The following is a 25899-nucleotide window of genomic DNA, read 5'->3' on the forward strand; positions in this document are numbered from 1 at the left end:
ACCTTTCCGTTCATTCATTCATCCATTTAGCTTGTGTTCAGTTCGATTATCTAGTATCTTGGGCAAAGGGAATATTAAATTGTGGGGAGCAGAACGGAATTTCTTGCCTGCAGCATCAGATCTCAGCTGTGGCTTAAAGTAAAACAATGTAAAACAACATTTGTGTTTTTTTGTTTTTGTTTTTAAAAAGGGGCAAACCCACTGAGTAAATGAAGCCCATTTTTCTTCTTTAGAAATGTAAAGCAGCACAACAAATCATAATGGTGAAGCAGTTCATGACTGCTTTGGTGATAAATGGATCAAATGCCTGAAATGCTTGATTTTGACAGAACTTTCATACAAAAAAGAACATCAGACATACAGAATATAGAACAACAGAGTTGGAAGGGACCTTTGCAGTCTTCTAGTCCAACCTTTTGCTCAAGCAGATCTTATCCCAAACTGGACAAACGGACATGGTACTTTGCTGAAGATATATACAGTCTCTTGTCATGATGTGTGGATGTGGTGACATCTTGAAGACAGTGATGCTTTGCTGCTTCCTTAGCAATAATTCTACTACACAGAACAGGAACTGCAATGAAATTATATATTTCAGCATCTTTATATCAAGCTGTCGCCCTTCTCTAAAGACAAATATAGCACACATCAGGGTTACATTAACCATTTATTTATTCTTTCTTCAAGAATCGCCAGCCTGCACAAAGGCTCATTGCTCCTTTATCATCATGTGATGCACTTCAGGATCACTCAGGAAGCTGCATGGTGGTGCGGGATCCTGAATTTAAATATTCCAGCCCTCCTGGGCATAAGAACCAAACGTCCAAGTATCATAGCAGAATAAAGACCAGATCTGGCTTTCAAGCCAGGCCAAAATCCCTAAAGTTTTCTATAACATACAATAACTTTTTCGCAAGAATGTGTTTATCAGTGTATCTAGGGAGAAACAAAATTCGATGGCAAGTGTGAACTCTGGGCAACGATTCGTCTGGATTTTCGTCATGTGCGTCAACAATCGTAATTGAGAAATTGTCCATCTTTTCTCCTGGAATGTGAATGGTTCCTGTAAGAAAAGCTGAAGAGACAGTTGGAATCAAACAATTGCATTGTAGTAAGAACATAACTTAAGCACCTAGACTTCATACTTAGCTCTAACATTTTTCCCAACAGGACGGGGAAGATAACACATTCACTTTCTCTACTTTCTCTCTATCTGTACCTTTTTGAGGAATTGATTAATATACACATTTAGTACTTCCTGATTATATTCTCTATTGATTGCACGTTAAGCTGCCTATCAAAGTTTCTAAATCAATCACCACTATATCAGAACAGCTTGTTTGGCTTCTTTTCCTTAGTCAGGAAATTATTAGTTTGTTTTTTAAAGAAATAGTTATTACCAAGAAAATCCTCCTTGCTTTCTTCAGGAAGCCCATAAAACACTGCCCAAAAGTTCTTGATTGTTTCATCTGACCCTTCAAAACCTTCATATTTGACGTTCTGCAGAAAGAATAAACATAAATCTCCCTGTTAACGGTTCAGTATCTCTTTATGTAATCCAACCTTCACTGCCAACATAACCCAGTTATATATTTCAGTCGACCTTGGATCTTTTTCTAGATAGCATTTAAGACCACTCTGTGCTTGAAATGCTACGGACTTCTTTTCTTTTTTCCCAGGTTTACCAAAAACGTAGTTTCAAATATGTGTTGCCCCTCTCCCTCGATGTCTGTAAAACTGTAGAAACTCAAAGCTAACTGCAAGCATTTCTGAACTTGGGAACTGACAGACATTGGACTGGGATGCAACTTACAAACTCCCCATTTTGGCCTTAAGAGAGTCTGCTGATTAATATTAATATTAATTATTCCTTCTGCCTTTTTTCCCCAGTGTTGTTATACATAAGAAATCCAGCACAACTAGTTATTTTGCACTGCTTTCAGTACGGCTCAGCTCATGGAATCTATAGTCCCAAGCACTTCTACTTCATTTAAGACAGGGGTCCCCAACCCCTTCTGGTTGGCTTGGGAATCGGGCCACGCAAGCAGAGGGCGAGAGCACAAGCACGCGAAGCTACGTCTGTGCAAGAGGCGCACATGCGAAACCATCCCCGTCCCCCCAGCCATTGCTAGTCCACAGAGCCAGGAACTTGGGAACTGCCGATTTAAGAAGTATACCAGAGGGCCAGTTAAATTGTTGCACAACACTGAGGAATAAAAATGTGGCTCCTAAGGATGTTGCAACCTAAGGAACTGCTACTGTCTGAATCAGGCTCGACACTTACAGCCTTAACCTGGGTAATCCCTATACTCGGAAGAAACCCCTACTGCGTTCAAATGGGATTTGGTGCCAAGCAAATGTATGTTTGATTGCTTTGTTGATATATTTATTTTGATAGTGCACCTCTCTGAATTACTTAGTTATCTGAATTTGTTTGGGGTAACGTTTTCTCTCCTAATACGTATTTAAGGATCAATCAATTTCTATGCCCAACTGTCAGGTTTCCGAGGTATGGGCTTTTCAAGTGACTCTGAGGCATTGTTTACCTTAAAAGTCCTTTATTCAGCCTAATACACCGGCAAATGCTTGCTCGAAGGAAGCTGGAATCTGAAGTCTCCGCCCCTTGCACAATATATTAAAACAAAATTCTCCCCCTTTCTAATTTTGTCATTAATCATATTCTCCAATTCATTTAAAGAATCAGTTTCCCTTCCGTTAGAAAACCTGCCAAGGTCTTATCTTCTTTAGTTAGAGAAGGCCTTGAAGGTACAATCTTCCTCTTCCCCCCTCCCAACCTTAAACACAAACTCTTAAAGCAATACATAAGTTTAACATATGAAATAGCTACTTCTTCATCTCTTGTCAAGCACTAACATTCGATGATGTTAGCAGTGTTGACACCAACATTCAGCCCTCCCACAAATTAAGAGAAAAATAATGACAGTTCCACAAAGACACTGAAATAAAGACCAGTACAATAAGGACTGCAGCATAGGAGCACATTCTACCTTTTCTAATTGGTCCCATTGATATGCCGTATTTCCAAACAGGATACCGCGGAGCTCAACAGGAAGAAACATTTTCCACGTTGCACTTGGGCAACCTCTTTGAAATCCACGTACGAAGTCCCCAAACTGCTTCTCCACGGAAACATTGAATGTGTAATTCACGCAGGCATCAACGTATTCTTTTCTGTAAGTAGGTGCATTTGATTGTTTAGTAGAATTTATAAAACAAAAATTGGCTCATAGAACAGCACTTACCGGCTTGCAGAGTCTGAGGGAGAAGGAACTGTGCAGGCTGCCCTAGCCCTCAGCATTCCCTAGGCCAGTGATGGCAAACCTTTTAGAGACCGAGTGCCCAAACTGCAACCCAAAACCCACTTATGTATCATCGGGTGCCGGGTGGGCGTGGCCATTTGGATGGGTGTGACTGTGGTTCAATCAATTCCAACTTTGCGGGGTCTTTTTTTTCCCCGCGAGAAGTTGAAATTGACTGATTGATTGAACCTTTTTTTTGCACACGGTGGCAGAGGCCTAAAGCGAAAAGGTTTTATAAAACCCAGCTGAAGGCCTAGGACTGGGCCGACGGCGTGTGTGCCCACAGAGAGGGCTCTGCGTGCCACCTGTGGCACCCGTGCCTTAGGTTCGCCACCACGGCCCTAGGACGTGTGCCTCTGCCCCGGAAGAGGGCACAATTCCGGATCAGCCAAAATTCATTGCAGCTGCTCAAAAAAAAATGGTGCTTGTTTCTGGGACAGAGTCACGCGGCCTACGGATGCTGTGGAGCAACCTGCTGTCGCAATCTCCAGAGCTTCCGAGAGGTCATGAGTGGAAGCGGGATGGGTGTGGGACCTGGTGGGATGGGAAGCAGGCCCAAGATCTGCAGGAACCAAGAGGTGTGGGAAGTGAAACATGAGGTGCCTCAGGGTGTGGGGGGGGAAGCCTTGGGAGCTCCAGGACAGGTGGGCTTTCACTAGGCCTTCCCCATCCCTGAGACACCTCATGCTCTGCTCAACAACTGCATTGGGGACAGCAGGGAGGGAAGCTGCTAAACATGGTGATCACCGTGTATCTTGCTTAACAACCGTCCCTAATGAGCAAGTTCCATTACAGTTGAAAGTCAAAGACTAAAAGACTGATTTGGGAATTAAAAAATCCTGAGGTGTGATTTCTCTTTTGGTACTGAATTTGCAACTTTGGAAACCCACTCCCTTGACCTATAAAACTCTTAATGCCATTGAATATCCTAAAGTACCCAATTTATATCAGAGTAAAGTAATTGAATGTCTTTAGAGTTCTAAAGAAGATGCTAAGCATTATTTTTAGTAGATCAATGACAGACTTGCCATCCAGGTTTATAGACACCACACTTATGGTGACTGAAGACTTTTAAACCATCCTAAAAATCTCCATCCACTGTTCACTGAGGACTTTTTTTGGTAGCTGCCTCATGGATCCAGCTATGAGTCAGCCCATCAGGGCACACAGAAAGGCAATGAAGCCATTGGATTAAATTCATCCATTCTCAACTTTCCCACCCTTAATAAAAGCCCTACTTGAGAAACATATCCCTCTTAAGCTAGAATACATTTATGTCCAATTTTTTTCTATTCTTTTTAACTATATTCAAACAAATGTTTAATCTTTAAATATTCCATCTAATAAATCCAATCATCTAATCTTTTAAAACTATTCAAAACATTCTTATCAATTGAAATTTTCTCAAAATCAATTACACTTAAGTATCTAAAACATTTCCCTCATATAAATCATCCCAACATTTTTAGATTTCTCCTATCATAAAAATCTAGTAACTTTAGCTGATGGAAAACTTTTAAGTCTTCCAACAGAATTAGGGGTCTTTTCTACCAAGAATCTAAATTAGCCAAGTCCTACTAAACTATGTTGAGATTCCAAAATTGCACTGAGAAAATTTATATTCCATATTGCTACCTGAACAAATGAGTAGTTTCAAAAAGACTGGAGTGAGAAAAGCAAGTAGAATGCCTACTATGCAAGAGTATCTCTCTGTGGGTCTATGTGTGTGTCAAAAAGCCAACACTGTGGTTGCAATCACGCAATCAAAGCTCCGCTCTTTTTTAATATATGAATTGAATACATGGTAGACGCAAAAAAGGAGGGGGCTTTGGTCACAGAGTTGTGGCTGCCATCAAGGTGTTGGTAATGACTTACAAAGCCCTACATGGGATGGGTCTGGATTACCTACGGCAACACCAGCGGCCGGCGTCAACTTCCCTCCGTCCAGTGTGCTCCCACAGAGAGGGCCTCCTCAGGGTGCCTCCGATCAGAGAATGTCGACTGGTGGTCCCCAGGGGGAGGGCGTTCTCTGTGGGCGCCCCAGACCTTTGGAACCGCTTGCCGGTTGAGCTCCGGATGGCCCCCGACCTGCGCTCCTTCCGACGTGATCTAAAAACTTACTTATTTGAGCAATCCGGCCTGGTTTGATGGGTTTGGGGTTTTAACATGGTTTTTTAATTATTGTATATATCGGGCATAATATTTGTTTTTTTAACTTTTGTATTTTGTCTTTTAGTATTTATTGCCCTGTACACCGCCCTGAGTCCTTCGGGAGAAGGGCAGTATAAAAATTTAATAAATATAAATATAAATATCTTGATTTTTTTTATCCTGCTCCCACACGTGGCAGGTACGTGGCTATTTTCTTCCCACAGCTATTTTGTGTCTAGCCAGGTTTACTAATGTTATCAGAGCATGACTGGGATGTGGAAAGTACTTCAAGAAGGGGGAAAAACAGTTTTGCAGGAGATGAATATTCACAAGGGGAACAAAAATATAACATATAGTAGAAAAGGAAATAAATTTCTGTTACCCAACTATTCTTACCCCCTCTGCATCAGGAGGCTGTTGGAAATTCTGGATTAGAAAGTGTCAAGATTTTTTTCAAGTATATTCTTCTATCCAAAGGTAATCGTAATTAAAAGTGAACAAACAAATCCATTCCTGGGAAAACTGACCTGTTGTATGAAGTAACAGGTATGTTGGCACCGTTTTCTTTCAACTCAACCTCAGATACGGATCCTTCTTCTACGAACTGCATAGTGATAAGAGTATAAAAGATTAATATGGATGATTCTGCTTGTTTTCAGAACATTAGGTATTATGGGCAGATGGGTGAAATATAGAAATGGAACATTTCCCCTCATTAGGAGGGCTGGTATTTCACATCACTGTCAGACACTTTAGAAGAGGCAAGCGATGAGAAAGGACTTCATTTTATTTGGATATCAGTTCTGGAATTTGCTGGCCACAGGAAATGGGTTCACTAATTCTTTAGGCAGCAAGGTAGCTTTTAACAGCAATTGTTTACCATGGCTGTGTGGTTGTGGAAACAATGGTATATGCATATTATCAAACACAAGCCATGAATTATGTACTTGCATCAGACACTCTGAGACAACAAGTACATAATTGCAAGTATATCATATTTTGACAGTCATGATTTAGTACAAATTCCACCATGGGCATCATCAGAGAATGGTCAGTGATGTCAAAATGGTAAAATCTATAGGTTGACTGAACTCCATCACCGTGTGGTGATAAGTGGAGCGTGTTAAAAAAGGGAAGATTTTTGATTGCTTTGTTGCACCTGCGTCTTTGATGGTGACCCCCAGTGTGGGGTCTGGATGTCATTGTGAATTACATTTGTAGTGAATTGCAGAATTTTGTGCTGTTTTATTGTTATGATTGATGTGCCTGTATCTATGTACATACAGTAGTGGCCAAAATTGTGGAAACCTTTTGGGAAAAGTGTACAGTAGAAATGCCACCTTTGGTTAAGTTTCCACCAATTTTCCTTCTAATTTCTTTATAACTGTAGCCTTGTTCACTTAACAATACTATTTTACATCACTTTCTGGGCAACTCTTTGTACCATTACTTTAAATTTATTACGTTTTACAAGCTCACTAAAGGAAAGAACACACAAAAAAACCCGACCAACTTGACAGCGATCACATAACACACTGACAAATGTCCTCCTCTCAGCTTCAATACATGACGTCAATAACTGAATTGTGAACTGATTGACTCATTGCCAAAACAAGATGACACCTGATTGGCTCTCTAAACACTCATGCTCATTGGCTACAGTCAGATGAAGGAAAGCTACCTGATATCAACCTAAGCAAGTTGTGTTTCTTTTTGCTGGTTATTTGGCTATAACTTTTCATAGAATACAGTACAGATAATTGAACACACTTTGTTGCGTTACATTCTTGATTAAATTATCTTTCCATTGATATATAATTTCATGGTACTACTCCCAAAACAAAGTGGTGTTATTAGCCATCAAACCTCAAAAACACACTTTTCCCAAAAGGTTTCCACAATTTTGGCCACTACTGTATACACAGCTACTTGTTGTTATTTGTGCTTATGAAAACAAAATCTAGCAGAGATTACCCACCCCACGGATAAGACACCCAGAGACAAACTGAGTGAGGTGGTATGTGCAATACAATGCAGTGAGACATGTGCAAGATTTATACATTGGTGAATCAAAGCAACCACTTCACAAGCGTGTGGCAGGAGAACAAGATTCAGGGGTCCACTGCATTTGAAAGATAAGGGTCACTTATATCCCTTACGTTACAAGAAGCCAAGGAAAATGGAGGTTTTGGTTTGCCAGAGTGGGTCTTATACTATCAAGCATCTGTATTAACATGGATAAAAGAATGGATAACTTTGAGAAACAAAAGGTTGTTATATTTGGAGGGACTTGATTTACAACTGGGGTAGTAAGTTTTTTTTATGGAATGGAGAAAAATAAAATCCGTAAGTACTTTCAAAATCACTATATAAGAAAAGCATTATTATTAACCTGGGAAAAAATAAAATGTAAAATATATTTGAAAATTCCAGGATGGCTTTCAACAATGGAAGCATTTGTACATCCAAATTTAGTTAATTTTGAAAAAAATCGGACATGGAGATATTCTAAATCAGGGGTGTCAAACTGCCGGCCCCTGGAAGCTGCACCCACCCCGTTGCCGGCAATAGCAAAACTGTCCTGATACATTGCGTGACATCACGTGACGTTGCAAGTTTGACATGTCTGCTCTAAATTCTGAAGGGAACTTAAATCTAAACAAGGAATGGAAAATCAGGGTATTAATCTATCATGGTGGGCACACTTACAAATGCAAGTCAGATATGATAAACATGTTAAACTGTATGGATTTTATAAGGAGCAAACCTTGCTTGATAAGATATTATTAACCTCTGGTGATAAATTACGGTAATTAAGAAAATTTATAATTTTCTATTAAATTTGAAAATAGAAAGCAAACAAGCTAAAGAAACAATGACAATATGGGCAAAAATTTTTGGATACAATATAGAATTAGAAAAATGGCAAAACTTATGGGAAAGAAATTATAAATTGACAATGTCAACTTCTTACAAAGAAAATTTATATAAAATGTTTTACAAATGGCACTTGCCACCAGCAAGATTAGCAAAAAAAGGTTTAAAAACATGTCAGATAGGAAGGGTCACTTTTTTGAAGACAGCAAATTCCGTCTTTTGAATAGAGAAAACTGCTGGTTTGAAAGAGGAGTCAAAGAGGCCATAATATATGTTAAAAATTAGCAGCCCTCTTTTTTTTTTTAATCCCATTTATATCCTGCCCTTCTCCCAAGGCTCAGGGCGGCTTACAATCTAAGCACAAATCAATGTGCTTAGCAATAAGCCTTCATTCTATGTATATGCCTGCTTATTAGGGCTTTCGCCCCCCCCCAAGCGGCATTATTACAAAGTCAGCTTATTGCCCCCAACAATCTGGGTCCTCATTTTACCTACCTCGGAAGGATGGAAGGCTGAGTCAACCTTGAGCCTGGTGGGATGCGAACCTGCACTAATTGCAGGCAGCTGGTGTTACTTAAGGAGGCATTAGCCCACTGCTCCACCAAGGCTCTTTTATTTAAACATAGGGGAGGAATAAGAAATCACCTATCTCGTCTACAACACAGTCCTTTCAGCAGTTCTAAGAAGATTCCACACCCCTTCCAAACCCCCCTCCCCCAATCCTGTCAGAACTGATGAAGCTTCGCAGATGAGACCGGAAATGTCTTCAAGGGGGAAAAACAACACATTTCTTAAGAAAAAACATAGTCTAGTTGACTTTTGAAAAAAGCACTTTTGAGACAACCATGATTTGGATGATTGGGAATCTCCATAGACATTTTAGCAGAGATTAAGTAAGCAATTACATTACCATGGTTTGGTCAAATACAATTGGCTGAGCTCAGATGACACTTAAACCTGAAGTCAAAGAAATTACATTACAGTGTAGCACAGCTTTCTCCAACTAAATATTCTCAAGATAACTAGAAACTGCAGAGCATACAGTGTTATATAACACAGTCAGCCCAAGACATCTTTTCCTCTGAGGCATTCAAGAGTGGCAGTAGAGAAACGCTGGTCTAACTCAACCAGATTGTCCTACCGTGAAATCCAACATCATGTTTTTAAGGACGTCATCATAGGGTTCATCCAATACAGTCTGAAGTTGACTAAAGGGAAAAAGAATAAAGTGAAACAAACTGTTTCCCCAAAACTAAAATAATTCATTTACTTATGACATGTTAATTTTAACAGAAATTGATTCCGCATAATATTCTTAAGCCTTCGGGTTAGTTTTGTCTGTATTCAGTTAAAACAAGACTGTCTGGCATCCAGTTCCTAAATGGAGAAAATAAAGGAGACTTTATGTCAAGATCAACTCCTGGAACTATATTCCTGCAATTTTCTTGGCAGCATTAAAGGAAGTAGTTAGGCATTGCTGCCTTCACTCTTCTTTTAAATAACCCAGTCTAGCCAACACTTGGATTCTCAAATGTCTTTCATCTAAGTATCAACTAGGTCAGACATGGCTTAGCTTCCAATATCAGCGTGTGTATATCCACAGAAAAAGAAATTGAGTACTTGATCTGCAATATCAATTACCACCATATGGTTCTGAGGAATAACACTATGCCATACCATCCAATCGTAGGAGAGAGTTCTTTTAAATCTTCCAGCGTCGGCTCAATATTTGCCAATTTCTTGAACAACGCAAGAGGAAAGGGTAAAGGAATTATCTTCAGATTGTAGAGCGCTATTCCAAACAGGTTCCCAATTAAAAAATATATTTCTTCAGGGGTCGATTCCTAATTTTAAAAATCAATAGACAAGTACTGAAAAATACACTGTAGAGACTGCCTACTTACAAAATAAATGTTGTATTTCTGAGACTTCTAAACTATTTCAAACTTATTTCCCATGACTAGACTTTAGCTCAAAGAGGCTGCCTGCCTATATCTCCTTTCTACACTTTCATCAACATCTCTGCTTGCCAGTTTTCTCTCTGGCTGCTCTTTGTTCTTCCAGCAATGTGGATCCTACATAGACATATGGACTCCTAACTTTAACCAACACCAAAGGATGGTCAGCCCTTTCATCTGTGATATTTCAACAGGGAATGAACCTGAGATCTGTGGCATGCTGAGCAAGTCAGCTGACCTTAAGCTACAGTTCTTCCTGTACAGGTAGTCTTTGACTTATGACCGTAATTGAGCCCAAAATTTCTGTTGATAAGTGTGAATCGCTACAGTTGTTAAGTGACTTAACATGGTTATGAAGTGAATCTGGCTTCCCCAGTGACTTTGCTTGTCAGAAGGTTGCAAAAGATGATTTACCCTGGGACCCTGGAACCATCATAAATATGAGTCAGTTGCCAAATGTCTGAATTTTGATTGCATGACAATGGGGATGCTGCAATAGTTGTTAAGTGTGAAAAATGGTCATGAGTCACTTTTTTCAGTGCTGTTGTAACTTTGAACGGCCACTAAAGGAATTGTTGTAAGTCAACAACTGCCTGTACTAGGAAACAATGGAAAGCACATGACTCTTGATTCTAAAAAAGGAAAGCAAAAGTAGTAAAGGAAATCGAATCTCTGAGTAACTTATATGCATGCCCTACTTGTGGGATTTCTACCATATTATTGCTTCATAGTTGTTTTAAAAGGAATAACTTTTCACACCAGAATAAAGATAAAGCTTGATGCAATATCCATGTTATAAGTAGAAACTGTTCCATTTCATCAGATAATGATCTAATGTAGCTTTTATTAATGTTAACCATTTCCCCATTAATAGAGGAAAAATATATCAACAACTGTTATCCATGAAAGCTAGATGGACAACAAATTTCCAGGACTACAAATAATATATCTCTGCATAGACAATGCCAGAAAGAGGTCAGCTATCATCTCTCATTCCTTTTAGGGGCCATCATGCACATTTTCTAACCTCTTTTGAAAAGTCAATGGTCAAAGAGATGCATTACCTCCAAGGTAATTCCTTTTATAGCTAGCAGCAGAAAGCATAAATAAATGCAGTACATGTTTATACATACCTCATGAGAGAACCAAATACGATTTGATTCTTCAAAGTGCTTGAATACTTGTGCTTCTGGACTACACAATTGTCTGCTGATAATTGTGAAGAATTCCTGGATCAGGCCCCCATACTTGATGTCAGGTTCTCCTTCAAAACGCACCTGAAGAATTAAGTAAAATTAGCCAGATATTTACACTAATTTAGACTGATAAACTAAACATAAAAATATTTCTGGTTGCTCAGAAAATAGAACATCTTCCACCAGTTCTTTCCTTTGAATTAAAGCTGTAACCTTAAATTATTCAGATCCCTGAAAGTTCTACCGAATCCTGTTTTAGATGTGCTAGCAGCCTTTCAAGACCAAACCCTCTCCTTAAAACTGAAAAAAAATGCCCAAATTAAATTGTGACACACACCCCTGATCAGAAATCAGTGAAATTCCCAGGAAAAATAAACAGGATCAGGAGTTACTCAATGTATACCTCGCCTTACAAAACAAAAACAAACACCAACAGCAAAACCAAACAGAGATCCATGTGCAATCTTATTCTTAATTTTTTCTCTTTTACTTAGAACCGTGTTCTCCAACCTAGGCAATTTGAAATGTGTGGCCTTCCGGCACCTAGAATTCCCTAGCTACCATGCTGCCCAAGGAATTAAGGGAGTTGAAGGTTCCCGTGGCAACTTTTAAGACTTGCGAACTTCAACACCCAGAATTCCTCAGCCACCGTGCTGCCGCCCGAGGAATTCTGGGAGCCGAAGGCCACACATCTTCAAAGGTTGCGAAACACCGGCTTAGAAGGCGCTTGGCTGTGGTAAGTCCACCTAACCTAGTCATCCAGATCCGAGCCATCTCGTTCCTCTTCTCCCGGACCGCGCAGTCCATCCGCCTCGCATACTTGGGGGTTCAGGTTCGCCCACCTTTTGCACCAAGGAGGAAAACCAGCAGACCAAACCCCCACCCGGAACCAAACGCACAGGGCTTAAAGGTACGGGGGTTCGCTTTGCGAGCGTTCTGCTGCCCCGGAAGTAGTTCCCGCAAAACCGGATCCATTTCCTGGTTGGTTCGACTTTCCTGCGCTGCGGCGGATCATGCTCGCCCTGCGGCTTCTGACTCGCCTCCCGCGCCAGGGGCTCGTGCGGGCTAGCCGAGCGGCTTGCGCGGCGGCGGAGAACGGGGGGGAAATCAGCGGCCAAGGACAACAAGGCCCGACCTTCGACGCCGGGCTGCTGGAGATCCTCGTGTGTCCCCTGTCGAAAAAGCCGCTCAGGTCGGCCTGGCAGCTTTTACCCTTGTTTTTACTATCCGCCCGTTCTCGTTTGCCCGTCGCGGCTTTTGCCAGGCCGCCCGGTGCGTCGGGCTAAACCCGCTCCCCATGGCCAGCACGTATTCCCTGGTAGCAATGGGTTATGTAGTCCAACGCAGCGGCTCCTCGCCGGATGAGAGAAACTCATCCTGCCCGCCTTTCCCTAATGTCAAGTAGTTTGCAATTGAATTGCTTATGGAGCATAGGTTTTTATATGCTTAATAACTTATGGTTAATAGCTTCATAGAAACTCTTCCCAATAGATCTAGGAGACTTTTGGGGCGAGGAGCATCTTATTCCCTTCATCGATCTTCATGTAAAAAGCTGCCACATCGTGAAATTACTCAATTCAGTCATTTAATTTAATTGAACAATTTCTATTTCTAACAGCTGATGCAGAGTAGTCGTGGTTATTTTTACAACTGCCACCTCAGAAATCCTTATTAAGATAACATTACATATCTTTTTTTCCTCCCTTTCTTACATTGAGTGGTTTCTCCCCCTCCTAATTCCCAATAAAAGAATAGCATTCTAGATTTTGAGCTGCTCTGCAGCTTCCCACTGAGTGACTTTGTCCATCCATTATTTGACCCACAACTAGGGAATTTATGCCAGTCCTGCCCATTCAGGATTCCTCTGAATGCTTTTATTTTATGTATAGTTCCTCTACTTCCAAGTGCTGAGTGTCTCTTCCACCCCACCCCTCCCCACCATGTGCTAGCTTACTATTTATGTATATAGTATATTTCTTAAGAACAGTCAATCTCATGAGTCATTATTTGCTGTTTTTTCTAGATATAATGAATCTACAAATGAGTTAATTAATGAAGAACTAGGCATAGCGTACCCCATCATAGATGGCATTCCTAATATGATCCCTCAGGTGGCAAGAATGATTGGCAAGGAGAAGCAGGAAACAGAATCTGAACAAACCTAGAAGATTATCTTCTTGAAAGGAAGTTGGAAGACAATTGGAGTAAGATGTTTCCCTCGTTTCCTACCATGACTGTGCTTATCCCACTGTTGTCTTTAGCTGGTCTCTTCTATTCAGCCAGTGTGGATGAAAACTTCCCCCAGGGCTGCACAAGTACAACCAGCATCTGTTTCTACAGTCTGCTGCTTCCAATTACAATCCCAGTTTATGTATTTTTCCATCTTTGGACTTGGATGGGCCTTAAACTTTTTCGCCACAATTAGATTCTGCTTAACTCTTAAGAACGCTCTTAAAATAAAGAATGAAGCTTTTTTGAAAACCAATTCCTAATATTCTGACCCATAAACTACATCTGAAATGATCTTTTGAAACAGAGGCTATCTTCAGATGCAAGTACATCCAAGCAAATTGAAAAGCCACTTGCGTTTTTAGGGCATGACTACAGTACTGTACACAAATATAGCAAGCAATATGAAGTGATGCAGGCAAATCTTATCTCAACAAAGGACCTTAGGCATGCAACAAGGCAATCTAGATGTGTGTGCTTGTCTAGAAAATATCACTTTTCTAGTCTTTGGTGAAAAAAGTTCTGTAGAGTTATTCTGAAAGACAGGTTTATTACCTGATGATTGCAGGCAATTATTTATATATACTGTGAGTGCAAAGTAGTGCTTTATCAAATTCACAGATGAAAAGCTTTGAATGTGTAACGTGATCACAGGTAAACTATATATAGAGAGGTTTTGGCTTACTGATGATGTAATGTTAGCTTTGATTCCCATTTAATTAAGCTACACTCTGTTCTGCACAGACCCAGAACTTTGAATTCAGCTCCACAAATAAATTAGAGTGGTGTGTCATGAAACTTAACACTAAATGAAAAATAATGAAGTTGAATAGAACATTGTTTATAATAAAGCATCTGCAGTGCCTATGTATTTTATATACTTACTGTTGTATTTTTAAATATGCTGTGAGTCTTTTTTTCAAAGTACACAGTATTTCTATTCAGGTTTTATAAGGAAAGGATCTAAATCAGGGCTTTTCAACCTTTTCACCCATTGTACCACTTTTAGTATATGGCAGCATCTGAGTACCACCAGTCGCCTAGCAAGGTGTCAAAAACTTGACCAAAAAAAAAAAAGAAAATGATGAAGTACAGGTAGTTCTCGACTTACAACAGTTCGCTTAGTGACTGTTCGAAGTTACAATGGCACTGAAAAAAGTACCCCTCAAGCCACAGCTGAGCAAGACACCTGCCTGCCCGCCGGCGCTCTTCCTCCTGTCCGAGGTTTTCATTGTGAGCGTTTCTGTTGAGATTGGCAGCGGGGCTGGGCTGGGGTGTATTTGGTTTTTATTGGTCCCCCAATCTACTGGGTGGTTGCAGCATGTTTTGGTCACTTCACATGACCCTGGGACACTGTGATCATCATAAATGTGAATCAGTTGCCAAGCATCTGAATGTACATCACAAGACCCTGGAGATGCTGCAACATTCCAGCTGATCGGCGCTTCTTCTGGGCTCAGCAAGCTAGAGCCTGGCGCTAAACCTGGCGCTTCCTCTGAGCCCTGACAGCCCCGAAGAAGGACTGATCCTGGTGCTTCCACTGAGCCCTGACAGTCCTGCAGCTCCAGCCATCTCTTGCTCAGGCTTGTGCGGTGCTACCACCAGTTCAGCTCATTCCCCTCCCCCGCTACCACTTTTCTAGGATGTTCGCGTACTACCTGCCAGGTGCCAATGTACCACAGGTGGTACCCGTACCACTGGTTGAAAAGCCCTGATCTAAATGATGTATCAGCCAGAATTACTCCAACATTGCAGTTGGTTGCATGTCAAAATGAGCCTCTAGATAAGGGATCCCCAACCCACAGTCTGTGGACTAGTACCGGGCCATGGCATGCCAGCAACCGGTCTGCACAAACAAGGAAAGCCCCATCCAGAGGATGCAGGCCACACACAAAACCACACCCCCTCCCAGTCCGCAGAAAAACCTCTCTCCACGTAACAGGTCCCTGGTGCCCAAAAGATTGGGGATCTCTGTTCTAGATTGTTACTTCTCAGTTGAGAGGTAATTGCCTGCCAGTCTCTTACATTTCTGTCACATAACTATAGCTTGATTATAAATGTACAATATTGGATACTTACTGTAAAAAAATCCTGAAAGCAACTTTCTTCTGCACTTCTTAGATAGTGCCAGGTATCCTGTAGTAAATATTGCCTCCTTACTTTCATTACAGAGGGTACAGTGTGTTCCTAGGATACAAACACTGGGTTACAAGTCATTTCAGCAAATTTTGTTAATGTTGCATTATGTTCCTGGATATACATACATTTGTGCGTTTCTTGTGCAACACCTTACACGCTAGTTCATGCACCAGAATTTTATCTTCAAGATTCAGTATCAAAGGAAATTGGCAGAACTCTGACAAAGCCAGCTGAAATAACAGGGGAGGAATTTTTTATGATTTAAGACATGTACATTTTAAAGTTGACTTATTATAAACCAAAACCTAACTAATCATGTTATCATACAGAATAAAAACCACTGAATCCAGCCCACAGTAAAGGCAACCATTTTAATGGAAGAAACTGTCTGTAGCTCAGGGGTGAGCTGTGAATTCTTGGTGCTCTCTGATCTTAGCTCACAGATGTTTCATTATCCAAGTACATAACATTATCAGTGCAAATAGGTGGGGTTTATTTCTTGCTTATATGACCTTACCCTGCCAGTTTGGGGGAGGGTGTGTTTTTCTGCTTGGTAGTTTCTTGATTACAATGTTGTTTTCTGCCTGATTGGTGTTAATCCCTGCTTAAAAGCATGCATTTTAGAAAGATCCCACCATTACAGACCATGCCATTCTAAAACTTCATGTTCGGGCCATAATATTGATATAAAATGGCCAGGAAAGAATGGCTCCTTATTTCTTTTAAGATACCCCCAGCAAAACACTTCCCTCTGATAGAAATGAATAAAAAAGGGATATTTGACCAGTAATGAAATAATTTATATACAACTCACTTTTAGGAAATATGTGAACTCCCGCAGAAACCTGAACTGCTCACAAAAACAAAACAAAAAGAATTAGCTACATTGCAATCATGCTTAAAGAATGGTCCCTTTGCTGGAATAAGTACCAATCCTGAGAGCTATGCAAAAATTTCCTATCAATTTTCAGTATAGTCACATAAATAGGCACATTTACTTTCTATTCAGAGTGGCATTTTAAAATAGTTCACTGATATAAGGTGCAATAGGGAAATCAATCTGAAGTCTAAATTGCATGTCAGTCTTGTGGTTTTATACCTCCAAATTTAGATCTTGTGAGAAGATGGAGAGAAGAGAATTAGAATTTCTTCCTTATGTATACTGTACCAGTGGTGTCAAAGTCAGTCAGAAATGTAGGCCACTAAACCATACCTTATGATCCCTGCAGACCTAATAGTCATATTACATTTTTAAAATTAATACATCAACACAATAATCAGGAACTAGACATAACAAGTACATTTAAAATATTACTATGATTTTATGTTTATGTGTACAAGAAGTCCTTGATTCACAACAGTTTGTTTAGTGACCCAAAGTTACAACGGCACTGAAAAAAGTGACCATTTTTTCACACTTAACGACCTTTGCAGCATCCCCATGGTCATGTGATTTACATTTGGATGCTTGACAATAGGTTCATATTTATAACAGTTGTAGTGTTCCAGGTTCATGTAATCCCCTTTTTGCGACTTTCCAACAAGCAAAGTCAATGGGGAAGCCAGATTCTCTTAACAACTGTGTTACTAATTTAACATCTGCAGTGATTCATTTAACAAATGTGGCCAGAAAAGTCATAAAATGGGGCAAAACTCACTTAACAATTTTTTCACTTAGGGTCATAAGTCGAGGACTACTTGTATTCATATAGATAGTCCTTGACTTACAGCCATTTGTTTAGTGACCGTTCAAAGTTACACTTCAGACCAATGAAATACTGTAAAAGGTGGTCATGTGATTTTATTTGAACAACTGTTCCTAGTCTATTGGCTAATATCAAAAACTTAACCCAAAGCCATTATCCAGTTTAATACTATTCTACCATTTTCAGATACCTTTTATATTGGAAGCAACATATTTTTTAATTTGAAAACCCCAAATCATCAGAATTCAAGCAGGTCTAAATTTAAAATAAAACAAACAAATAAGCACTTACACCGTTGGAAGGTATGAACTCAATCCAATTAAAAATAATTTTGCTTACTTCGGGTACATAAAAATTACTTTCCTGAATTTTGAAGTCAGACCTGCAATTTACCTGCAATTATAAACAGAATTAAAGCAGAAGTTAATCTGGGGACAAGATAATCAGTTAAAATACAAACAAAAATAAATTCTGCACTTGTCAATCCAGCATTTGCACCTAATTTTAATATAAAAACAAATACACAGATATTTTAGAAGGTTTTTCCTAGACAAGGGTGTTCCCAAATGATGGGTAACTTTTAAGAAATCTTTTTCAAAATCCACAAAGGTTATTCTTAAGAAAATCAGTCCCTAAACAGAACTTTTCCAAAGGACTTCACTTCAGATTCCACATTCATAATGCAAAACACAAGAAAAAATATGAATGACTTTCCACTATGGACCAAAGGGATTCAAGCTGTCTCACTTTTCAAGGATATGTTTTTGTTCTGCTTCTGTAAAGATGTACTTTTGATGCAACCCAATCAAAATGCAAAACAAATGGCAAAATAATGGGGGTGGCAAGGGATCGGCATTGAAGTTATGACCTGCATGGGGAGATAGGGCAGAAGGCAGGGGGTAAACCATCTGGGAGTTTATAGCCACCGTGGCAACCATGGATCTGATCCAGCTTATGGATGGCCCAACTCAAAGGAGGTCATACCTTGAATCTAGTCTTTGTCTCAAGGGATGGCAAAGTGATCTGGGGATTAGAGGATGTTAACATCTCTCCTTTTTGGCTGTGAAATTCTCTGCAGCTGCCCCCCATCACAGGGAGGTTAGGTCTATTCAATTGGTGCATCCTAGTTGACTGATGTAAGGGACGCGGTGGCTCAGCTGTTTAGGACGCTGAGCTTGTTGTTCAGAAGATCGGCAGTTTGGCAGGTCGAATCCCAAGTGCCGCGTAGCAGTGAGCACCTGTTACTCATTCCAGCTTCTGCCAACCTAACAGTTCGAAAGCACGTAAAAATGCAAGTAGAAAAATAGGGACCACTACGGTGGGAAGGTAACAGCGTTCCGTGCGCCTTTGGCATCCAGTCATGCCGGCCATGTGACCACGGAGACGTCCTCGGACAAGCGCTGGCTCTTCGGCTTTGAAACGGAGATGAGCACCGGCCCCTACAGTCGGAAACGACTAGCACACATGTGCAGGGGAACCTTTACCTTTATCTTTACGTTAGACCAGTAGGGTTTCAAATAGAGTTTGCAGTTATTCCTGAAGCCCTGGTACATGAATTAGCTAAGGCCTCAATTGTGGCCTGGAATGGGCACGCAATGAGAGCCTTGGATCAGATGGTGACTGTGGAGACTCTGTGTTCGTGAATCCCATAGGGTCCTGTGCATAGTATTAAGAGTTAGCTTATAATTTCTGCACTCCAGATTATTCTTGATTTATTTTATTGCGCTATGGATGCCTAGGCTAGGATTCAATTAAGATCAAGTCACCGGATGCCTAGTAGTACTTGGTGATCCAAGTACTTCATCCTGAGCAATTCCCATTTTTGGTTAAGGGCTGTGTTTACTCTGGGCCAATCTATCCATGACTAAAAGCCACTATTTAACAAAATCAAAGGCAGTTAAAAATAGATATGTGTGTGTCATCATTCCTTTGTGTGTGTGTGTGTGTGTGTATGTTTTTTTCTCTTCATGTTGATTGTACAGATTTAATACAAGGATAGAAAGGAAAATGTACAAAGTACCAAAGAACACACAAAAAGGAAGGGGGGGGGGAATAAATGAAACTAAAGAACAAAATGCACTATTCAAACTGAATGTTGAAAAAAACATTAGTATTTTCAGCCCAAGTTTATTTCTTACCTGATAAAGCATTCGGAAGACCTTAAGAAGTATAATATGCTCATTTTTCTCTGGACACCAACTACTGTGTGGTTTATAATACGAAAGCATATTAACAGTAATAAGCCTTTGAAACATGGACACCAGATCCTTAAATAAGTGGGCTTCCAGATTGGACCATAGAGTTTCTGAAAAGAGAGCAGACAATCAAAGAACACAGAACATTTTCCTTTATCTTAACTCAGATTCACAATGGGATACGTTTGTACTATTGCTACTGGATAAGGCTAGAATCTGGGCTGATTAAAATTGAAACAAAAACCTGGGAAGCCATATTTAATTACAGATTCAAAATCGTTTTGTCAGGCCATATTATTATTTTATTATTATTTATTGAATTTTTATACCGCCCTTCTCCCGAAGGACTCAGGGCGGTGAACAGGGCATATAAATAGAAATACAAAAGTTAAAAAAAGATTAAAAAATTGCCCAATTAAAACAATCAAAATGTAAAACCCATTAAAACCCTAAGGTTCCCCCATCAGGCCAGGCCAGCTTGTTCGAATAAATGGGTCTTTAACCCGCGCCGGAAGGAGCAAAGATCCGGTGCCATCCGGAGCTCAACCGGCAGTTGGTTCCATAAAGCCGGGGCGCCCACAGAGAAGGCCCTCCCCCTGGGGGCCACCAGTCGACATTCTCTGACCGGTGGCACCCTGAGGAGGCCCTCTCTGTGGGAACGCACAGGGCGGAGGGGAGTCGACGCCGGTAGCAGGTGGTCTCCGAGGTATTCCGAACCCATGCCATGTAAGGACTTAAAAACCATCACCAAAACCTTGAACCGCACCCGGAAGACAACTGGTAACCAATGCAGCTCGCGGAGCAAAGGTGTAACATGGGAGTACCGGGAAACTCGGTCACATATAATGAAGCCATCTTGCAGGCTCCCTGTTTCCAAGAGATCCCTAGGACTGCCGGAAAAGTCACATATTGAAGGATTTCTGGGAGGTTACCGGGGGTCAGAGCTAGTCCCACAGTGGAAAGAAAGGGGTAATGCTCCAAAGGATGTGTGCCATAACAGAAAAGGCCCAGGTCCTGGGCCCCATCAGATGTAACTCCTTAATAGATGGGGTCTGCAATAGGCCCTTCCTGGCTGGCCTGACAGGATGGGCAGATGTAATTGTGAAGAGGTGATTTCCTCAAATAGTTTGATATTGATGATGATGATAATAAATAATAATAATAATAATAATAATAATAATAATAATAATAATAATAATAATAATAATAATAATAATAATAAGTAGTAGTAGTAGTAGTTGGAAGGGACCTTGGAGGTCATCTAGTCCAACCCCCTGCTCAGGCAGGAAACCCTATACCATTTCAGACAAATGGCTGGCCAGTCTCTTCTTAAAAACTTCCAGTGTTGGAGCATTCACCACTTCTGGAGGCAGGTTGTTCCACTGGTTAGTTGTTCTAACTGTCAGGAAGTTTCTCCTTAGTTCTAGGTTGCTTCTCTCCTTGACTAGTTTCCATCCGTTGCTTCTTGTCCTGCTTTCAGGTGCTTTGGAGAATAGCTTGACTCCCTCTTCTTTGTGGCAGCCCCTGAGATATTGGAACACTGCTATCATGTCACCCCCTCACCCTTCTCTTCATTAAACTAAAAAAGGTAAAGGTAAAGTTTCCCCCACACATGTGTGCTAGTCGTTTCCGACTCTAGGGTCCGGTGCTCATCTCCGTTTCAAAGCCGAAGAGCCAGCGCTTGTCCGAGGACGTCTCCGTGGTCATGTGGCCGGCATGACTAGACGCCAAAGGCGCACGGAACGCTGTTACCTTCCCAACGTAGTGGTCCCTATTTTTCTACTTGCATTTTTACGTGCTTTCGAACTGTTAGGTTGGCAGAAGCTGGGACGAGTAACAGGTGCTCACTCTGCTACGCGGCACTCGGGATTTGACCCGCCAAACTGCCGACCTTCTGATTGACAAGCTCAGCGTCCTAACCCACTGAGCCACCGCATCCCTCTAAACTACACATACCCAATTCTAGCAACCGTTCCCTATATGTTTTAGCCTCCAGTCCCCCAATCATCTTTGTTGCTCTTCTCTGTACTCTTTGTAGAGTCTCGACATCTTTTTTACATCGTGGTGACCAAAACTGGATGCAGTATTCCAGGTGTGGCCTTACCAAGGCATTGTAAAGTGGTATTAGTACTTCACGTGATCTTGATTCTATCCCTGTTAATGCAGCCTAGCACTGTGTTAGCTTTTTTGGCAGCTGCAGCACACTGCTGGCTCATAATGAAGTGATTGTCTACTAGGACTCCGAGATCCCTCTCACAGTTACTACTATTGAGCAAGGTACCACCTATACTATACCTGTGCATTTGATTTTTCCTGCCTAAATGTAGAACCTTACTTTTTTCACCATTGAATTTCATTTTGTTAGATAGCGCCCAGTGTTTGAGTCTGTCCAGATCCTCCTGTATCTTAAGCCTGTCTTCTGGAGTTGGCTATTCCTGCCAGCTTGGTGTCATCTGCAAATTTGATGAGTTCCCCATCTATCCCCTCGTCCCCTGATACTTCTCTGGAAGTTTGAAATGTCAGCGAAATTAGCAAATGAACGCCTGCCTTACCTAAGGCTTGCTTGCCCTTCTCTGGGAGGTTCCAGATTGCTTTTGCCAGTTGGTAAAGAAGAGGATGCGAATTGAAATCTTGCTTTTGTAAAAGTACGGGCACAATGAGGAAGATCCTGAGTGCTTCTGGCGAGGTTGGGGAGTAAAAGGGACAATCCAGAAGGCTCTTCAGGGCCCTTTTCACCTTTGAAGAGAAGAAAGGAAGAAGAAAGTAGGCATTTTTAATTCATTTCTTGAGTCCAGTTTTCCTTCTTGCTTTTCCCTATCTGAAATATCTGAGCACATGATCAAACTAGCCTTGTATCAAACTAGCCTTGTGGTGCGGCCAGAAGAATCTTGAACTAAACACACTCAAAACTGTAGAAATGATAGTAGATTTTAAGAGAAACCCTAAAATCTACCACCTGTTGCAATACTAGATAACACAGTATCAACAGTAGAGACCTTCATGTTTCTAGGTGCTATAGTATCTCAAGACTTAAAAAAGTCACCTAACATTAAAATAAAGGGCGGTGGCTCAGTGGGTTAGGACGCTGAGCTTGTCAATCAGAAGGTCGGCAATTTGGCGGGTCGAATCCCGGGTGCTGCGTAACAGAGTGAGCGCCTGTTACTCGTCCCAGCTTCTGCCAACCTAGCAGTTCGAAAGCATGTAAAAATGCAAGTAGAAAAATAGGGACCACTACAGTGGGAAGGTAACAGCATTCTGTCCGCCTTTGGCGTCCAGTCATGCCGGCCACATGACCATAGAGACGTCCTCGGACAAGCACTGGCTCTTCGGCTTTGAAACGGAGATGAGCACCGGCCCCTAGAGTCGGAAACAACTAGCACCCATGTGCGGGGGAACCTTTACCTTTACCTTTTAACATTAAAATGTCATCAAAAAAGCACAAGAAAAAATGTTCTTTCCGCGCCAACTCAGAAAGCTCAGATGCCCAAGGAGCTACTGATACAGTTCTACAGAGGAATTATTGAGTCTGTCATCTGCTCCTCTATAACTGTCTGGCTTGGCTCTGCAACCAAACAAGATAGACACAGACTTCAATGGATAGTTAGGACTGTAGGAAAAAACAGTTGCTACCAGACTGCCTTCCATTGAGGACCTGTATACTGCACCAGTCAAAAAGAAGGCTGTGAAAATATCTACAGACCCCTCACATCCTGGACATAAATTGTTTCAACTTCTACCCTCCAAACAACACTATAGGACATTGTACACCAGAACAACTAGACACAAGGACAATTTTTCCCCCATGCCATCACTCTGCTAAACAAGTAACTCCCACAACACTGTGAAACTATTTAGTAAGACTGTATTACTATTACTATTCTATTATTATTTTTCCTATTACCTATCTCCTTATATCTTTGTTGTTTGTATCTTACGATTTATACTGTTTTATTTAGTTCGTAGTATGATTTATGTTGATTGCTTATTTAGTATCCTATGACCATCACTAAGTGTTGTATCTTATGATTTATGATGAATGTATTTTTACCATGACTATAATCATGATTTATCACTTATAGCTTTTATGTACAATGAGAGCTTATGCACCGAAGACAAATTCCTTGTGTGTCCAATCACACTTGGTCAATAAAGAATTCTATCTATCTATCCAGCTCTTTACTGACTTTTCTTACAGCAAATGCATGGGACAAAATAGGGTATAGTACTGAACACAGCATAAAGTCTAATGGGGAAAACCAGAGAGAAAGTATTTGAATTGTAAGTCAAGGACTCAGACTGAGAGTTATTGCTAGAGACTTCTCTAAGTTCTGCATTTTCAATCAGGGGAGACATCTTATGTAACATGTATGCCATGAAACATATTCTGCAAGGGGAATGCACATGAATTGACAGCATAATCTAGAACAGTTCTTCTCCAATCTGTGGTTTCCAGGTGTGCTGGGATTACAAGCTCCATTAAGAGCCTCTGTTTAGTAGAAATCTTCAGGATCATTAAGAATTTGAATGCTTATTCTTGCATTGGATTTGTTTTCCCCCTGAGAACCAGTTTGACCAGAACCAGACAATCAAACAGGCTAACCATGCCTTCATTATAGTCTATATTTTCATTATATTGCCCTGCTGCCTGGGCATTGATGGGAGGCAAAGACAAAATGAGATTGATGCTGTCACCGCACAAATACCATGAGCTAGCTAGACTCATCAGGGATGCAAATGTATAATGGAGGCATTTGTATTATGCACTTGTTTTTGGTGACACTTTAGTTTGCTGTAGATCAGACATGTCAAACCCGTGATGTCACATGACGTCACACAATGTATAGGAGCTTTTTCACCATTGTTGGCAAGGTGGTTAACTGGTTGCTAAACATTCTCAACAGCCTAATTTAGCTGCTAAAAATGTTCATCATTTGTTTTGTCTATGAAACAGATGCAGAATTTTTTTAAGAAGTTACTGCAAAATAAATTAGGCCCATGGCTTGAGGTTTACATTCCTTCTCTGGAACATACTTATCCCAATTGTTCCAAAGAAGGTGAAGCAGTTTATTGGAAATTAATCCTCTAAAATTGGGATTAATTTATTTATTCCAAATAAAACATACTTGTTTTAAGCCAACCAAATTCAGGAGGAAGAAAAAAATGTTCCATTTTGTTATTTGTAGCGCCTTTATTAAACAAATACATTAAATGTTTCTCCAGCAATTATTAATTGATCCTCTAGGTCAGGGGTGTCAAACTGTGGGCCGCGGGCCAGACGCATCATCTGGAAGCCACGCCCACCCCACTGCTGGCAATGGCAAAACTGTCCTGATACGTTGTGCGACATCACATGACATTGTGAGTTTGACATGTCTGCTCTAGGTAAAAGAATTGCTGGCCTTGAATAAACCCTGCATTCTGCTGTAACCATAAATTACAGACAATCTTGGTATAAGCGGCTTTCTTATAAGCTTCTCAGCCCACTCAGAATGATTTACTTGGGTTTGACTCCCCATAGAGAAACACCAGGAAATAGTCTATTATATTCTATATGTGAAATCTTAATGGCATGTTATACCTTTTTGAAGACTTTAGGCTTACTGGCAATCTTCTCAAAGAAAAGAAGAACAGCTGACATATCAACACCAACAGTCTCCTCAAATGTTCTGAATTTTTCCTCTCTGCAAGAAAGATAAGGATCAATCACCATCATGGTCTCTTCTCTACCTAATGGAAACTTGTACATTGTGAAAAATTTGGATTAGATTTGGCTATAAAGGTTACTCTGTTGATTGCAAGACTGTAGCAACTAGACCCTTTTATAATAATTAGCAAGGTCCTCAAGATTGATAGCAATAGCACTCAGACTTATATACCGCTTCACAGTGCTTTACAGCCCTCTCTAAGGTGTTTACAGAGTCAGCCTATTGCCCCCAACATCTGGATCCTCATTTTACCGATCTTGGAAGGCTGAGTTAACATCAATTTGATCAGAATCGAACTTCTGGCAGTCGGCAGAATTAGCCTGCAATACTACATTCTAAACACTGCACCACCACTTGATAAATACACCTCTATGTTAAGCATGTCTTCCTCAATTTACAATAACAGTTAGAAAATGTATCAAC

General features: G+C 40.7%; 2 protein-coding genes across 4 annotated transcripts in view; one reads left to right on the forward strand and one right to left on the reverse strand.

Moving 5' to 3' along the window:
• Window positions 1-654: 654 nt before the first annotated feature.
• LOC310642996 (E3 ISG15--protein ligase HERC5-like) overlaps window positions 655-25899 on the reverse strand; it is a 42466-nt gene continuing 17221 nt past the window's right edge. Inside the window, exons 11-24 of one of the 3 annotated variants that reach the window (XM_083367009.1) lie at window positions 25350-25452; window positions 22324-22507; window positions 19715-19881; window positions 17916-17969; window positions 16685-16720; window positions 15996-16100; window positions 15811-15918; window positions 11440-11583; window positions 10026-10192; window positions 9490-9556; window positions 5999-6075; window positions 3009-3192; window positions 1401-1500; window positions 655-1075 (exon numbers count right to left, since the gene is read on the reverse strand). In XM_083367009.1, coding sequence (XP_083223135.1) covers window positions 861-1075; window positions 1401-1500; window positions 3009-3192; window positions 5999-6075; window positions 9490-9556; window positions 10026-10192; window positions 11440-11583; window positions 15811-15918; window positions 15996-16100; window positions 16685-16720; window positions 17916-17969; window positions 19715-19881; window positions 22324-22507; window positions 25350-25452 — 1711 coding nt within the window. In that variant the 3' untranslated portion in view covers window positions 655-860. Of the gene's footprint in view, window positions 1076-1400; window positions 1501-3008; window positions 3193-5998; window positions 6076-9489; window positions 9557-10025; window positions 10193-11439; window positions 11584-15810; window positions 15919-15995; window positions 16101-16684; window positions 16721-17867; window positions 17970-19714; window positions 19882-22323; window positions 22508-25349; window positions 25453-25899 lie in introns of all 3 variants that reach the window. The other 2 variants (XM_083367008.1, XM_083367010.1) reach the window with 2 other exon arrangements.
• On the forward strand, window positions 12468-14600 carry PIGY (phosphatidylinositol glycan anchor biosynthesis class Y). The gene is made up of 2 exons (XM_083367025.1): window positions 12468-12694; window positions 13526-14600. Exon 2 carries the CDS (start codon window positions 13712-13714, stop codon window positions 13925-13927), a length of 216 nt encoding a protein of 71 aa, XP_083223151.1. The 5' UTR covers window positions 12468-12694; window positions 13526-13711; the 3' UTR covers window positions 13928-14600.

This window comes from Vipera ursinii (genome assembly GCF_947247035.1).
Source record: "Vipera ursinii genome assembly, chromosome: 7".
NCBI lineage: Eukaryota > Metazoa > Chordata > Lepidosauria > Squamata > Viperidae > Vipera > Vipera ursinii.

What these genes read in the sequence shown, in the direction of transcription:
- PIGY (XM_083367025.1), top strand. Translation starts at nt 13,712, where the DNA reads ATGTTTCCCTCGTTTCCTACCATGACTGTGCTTATCCCACTGTTGTCT.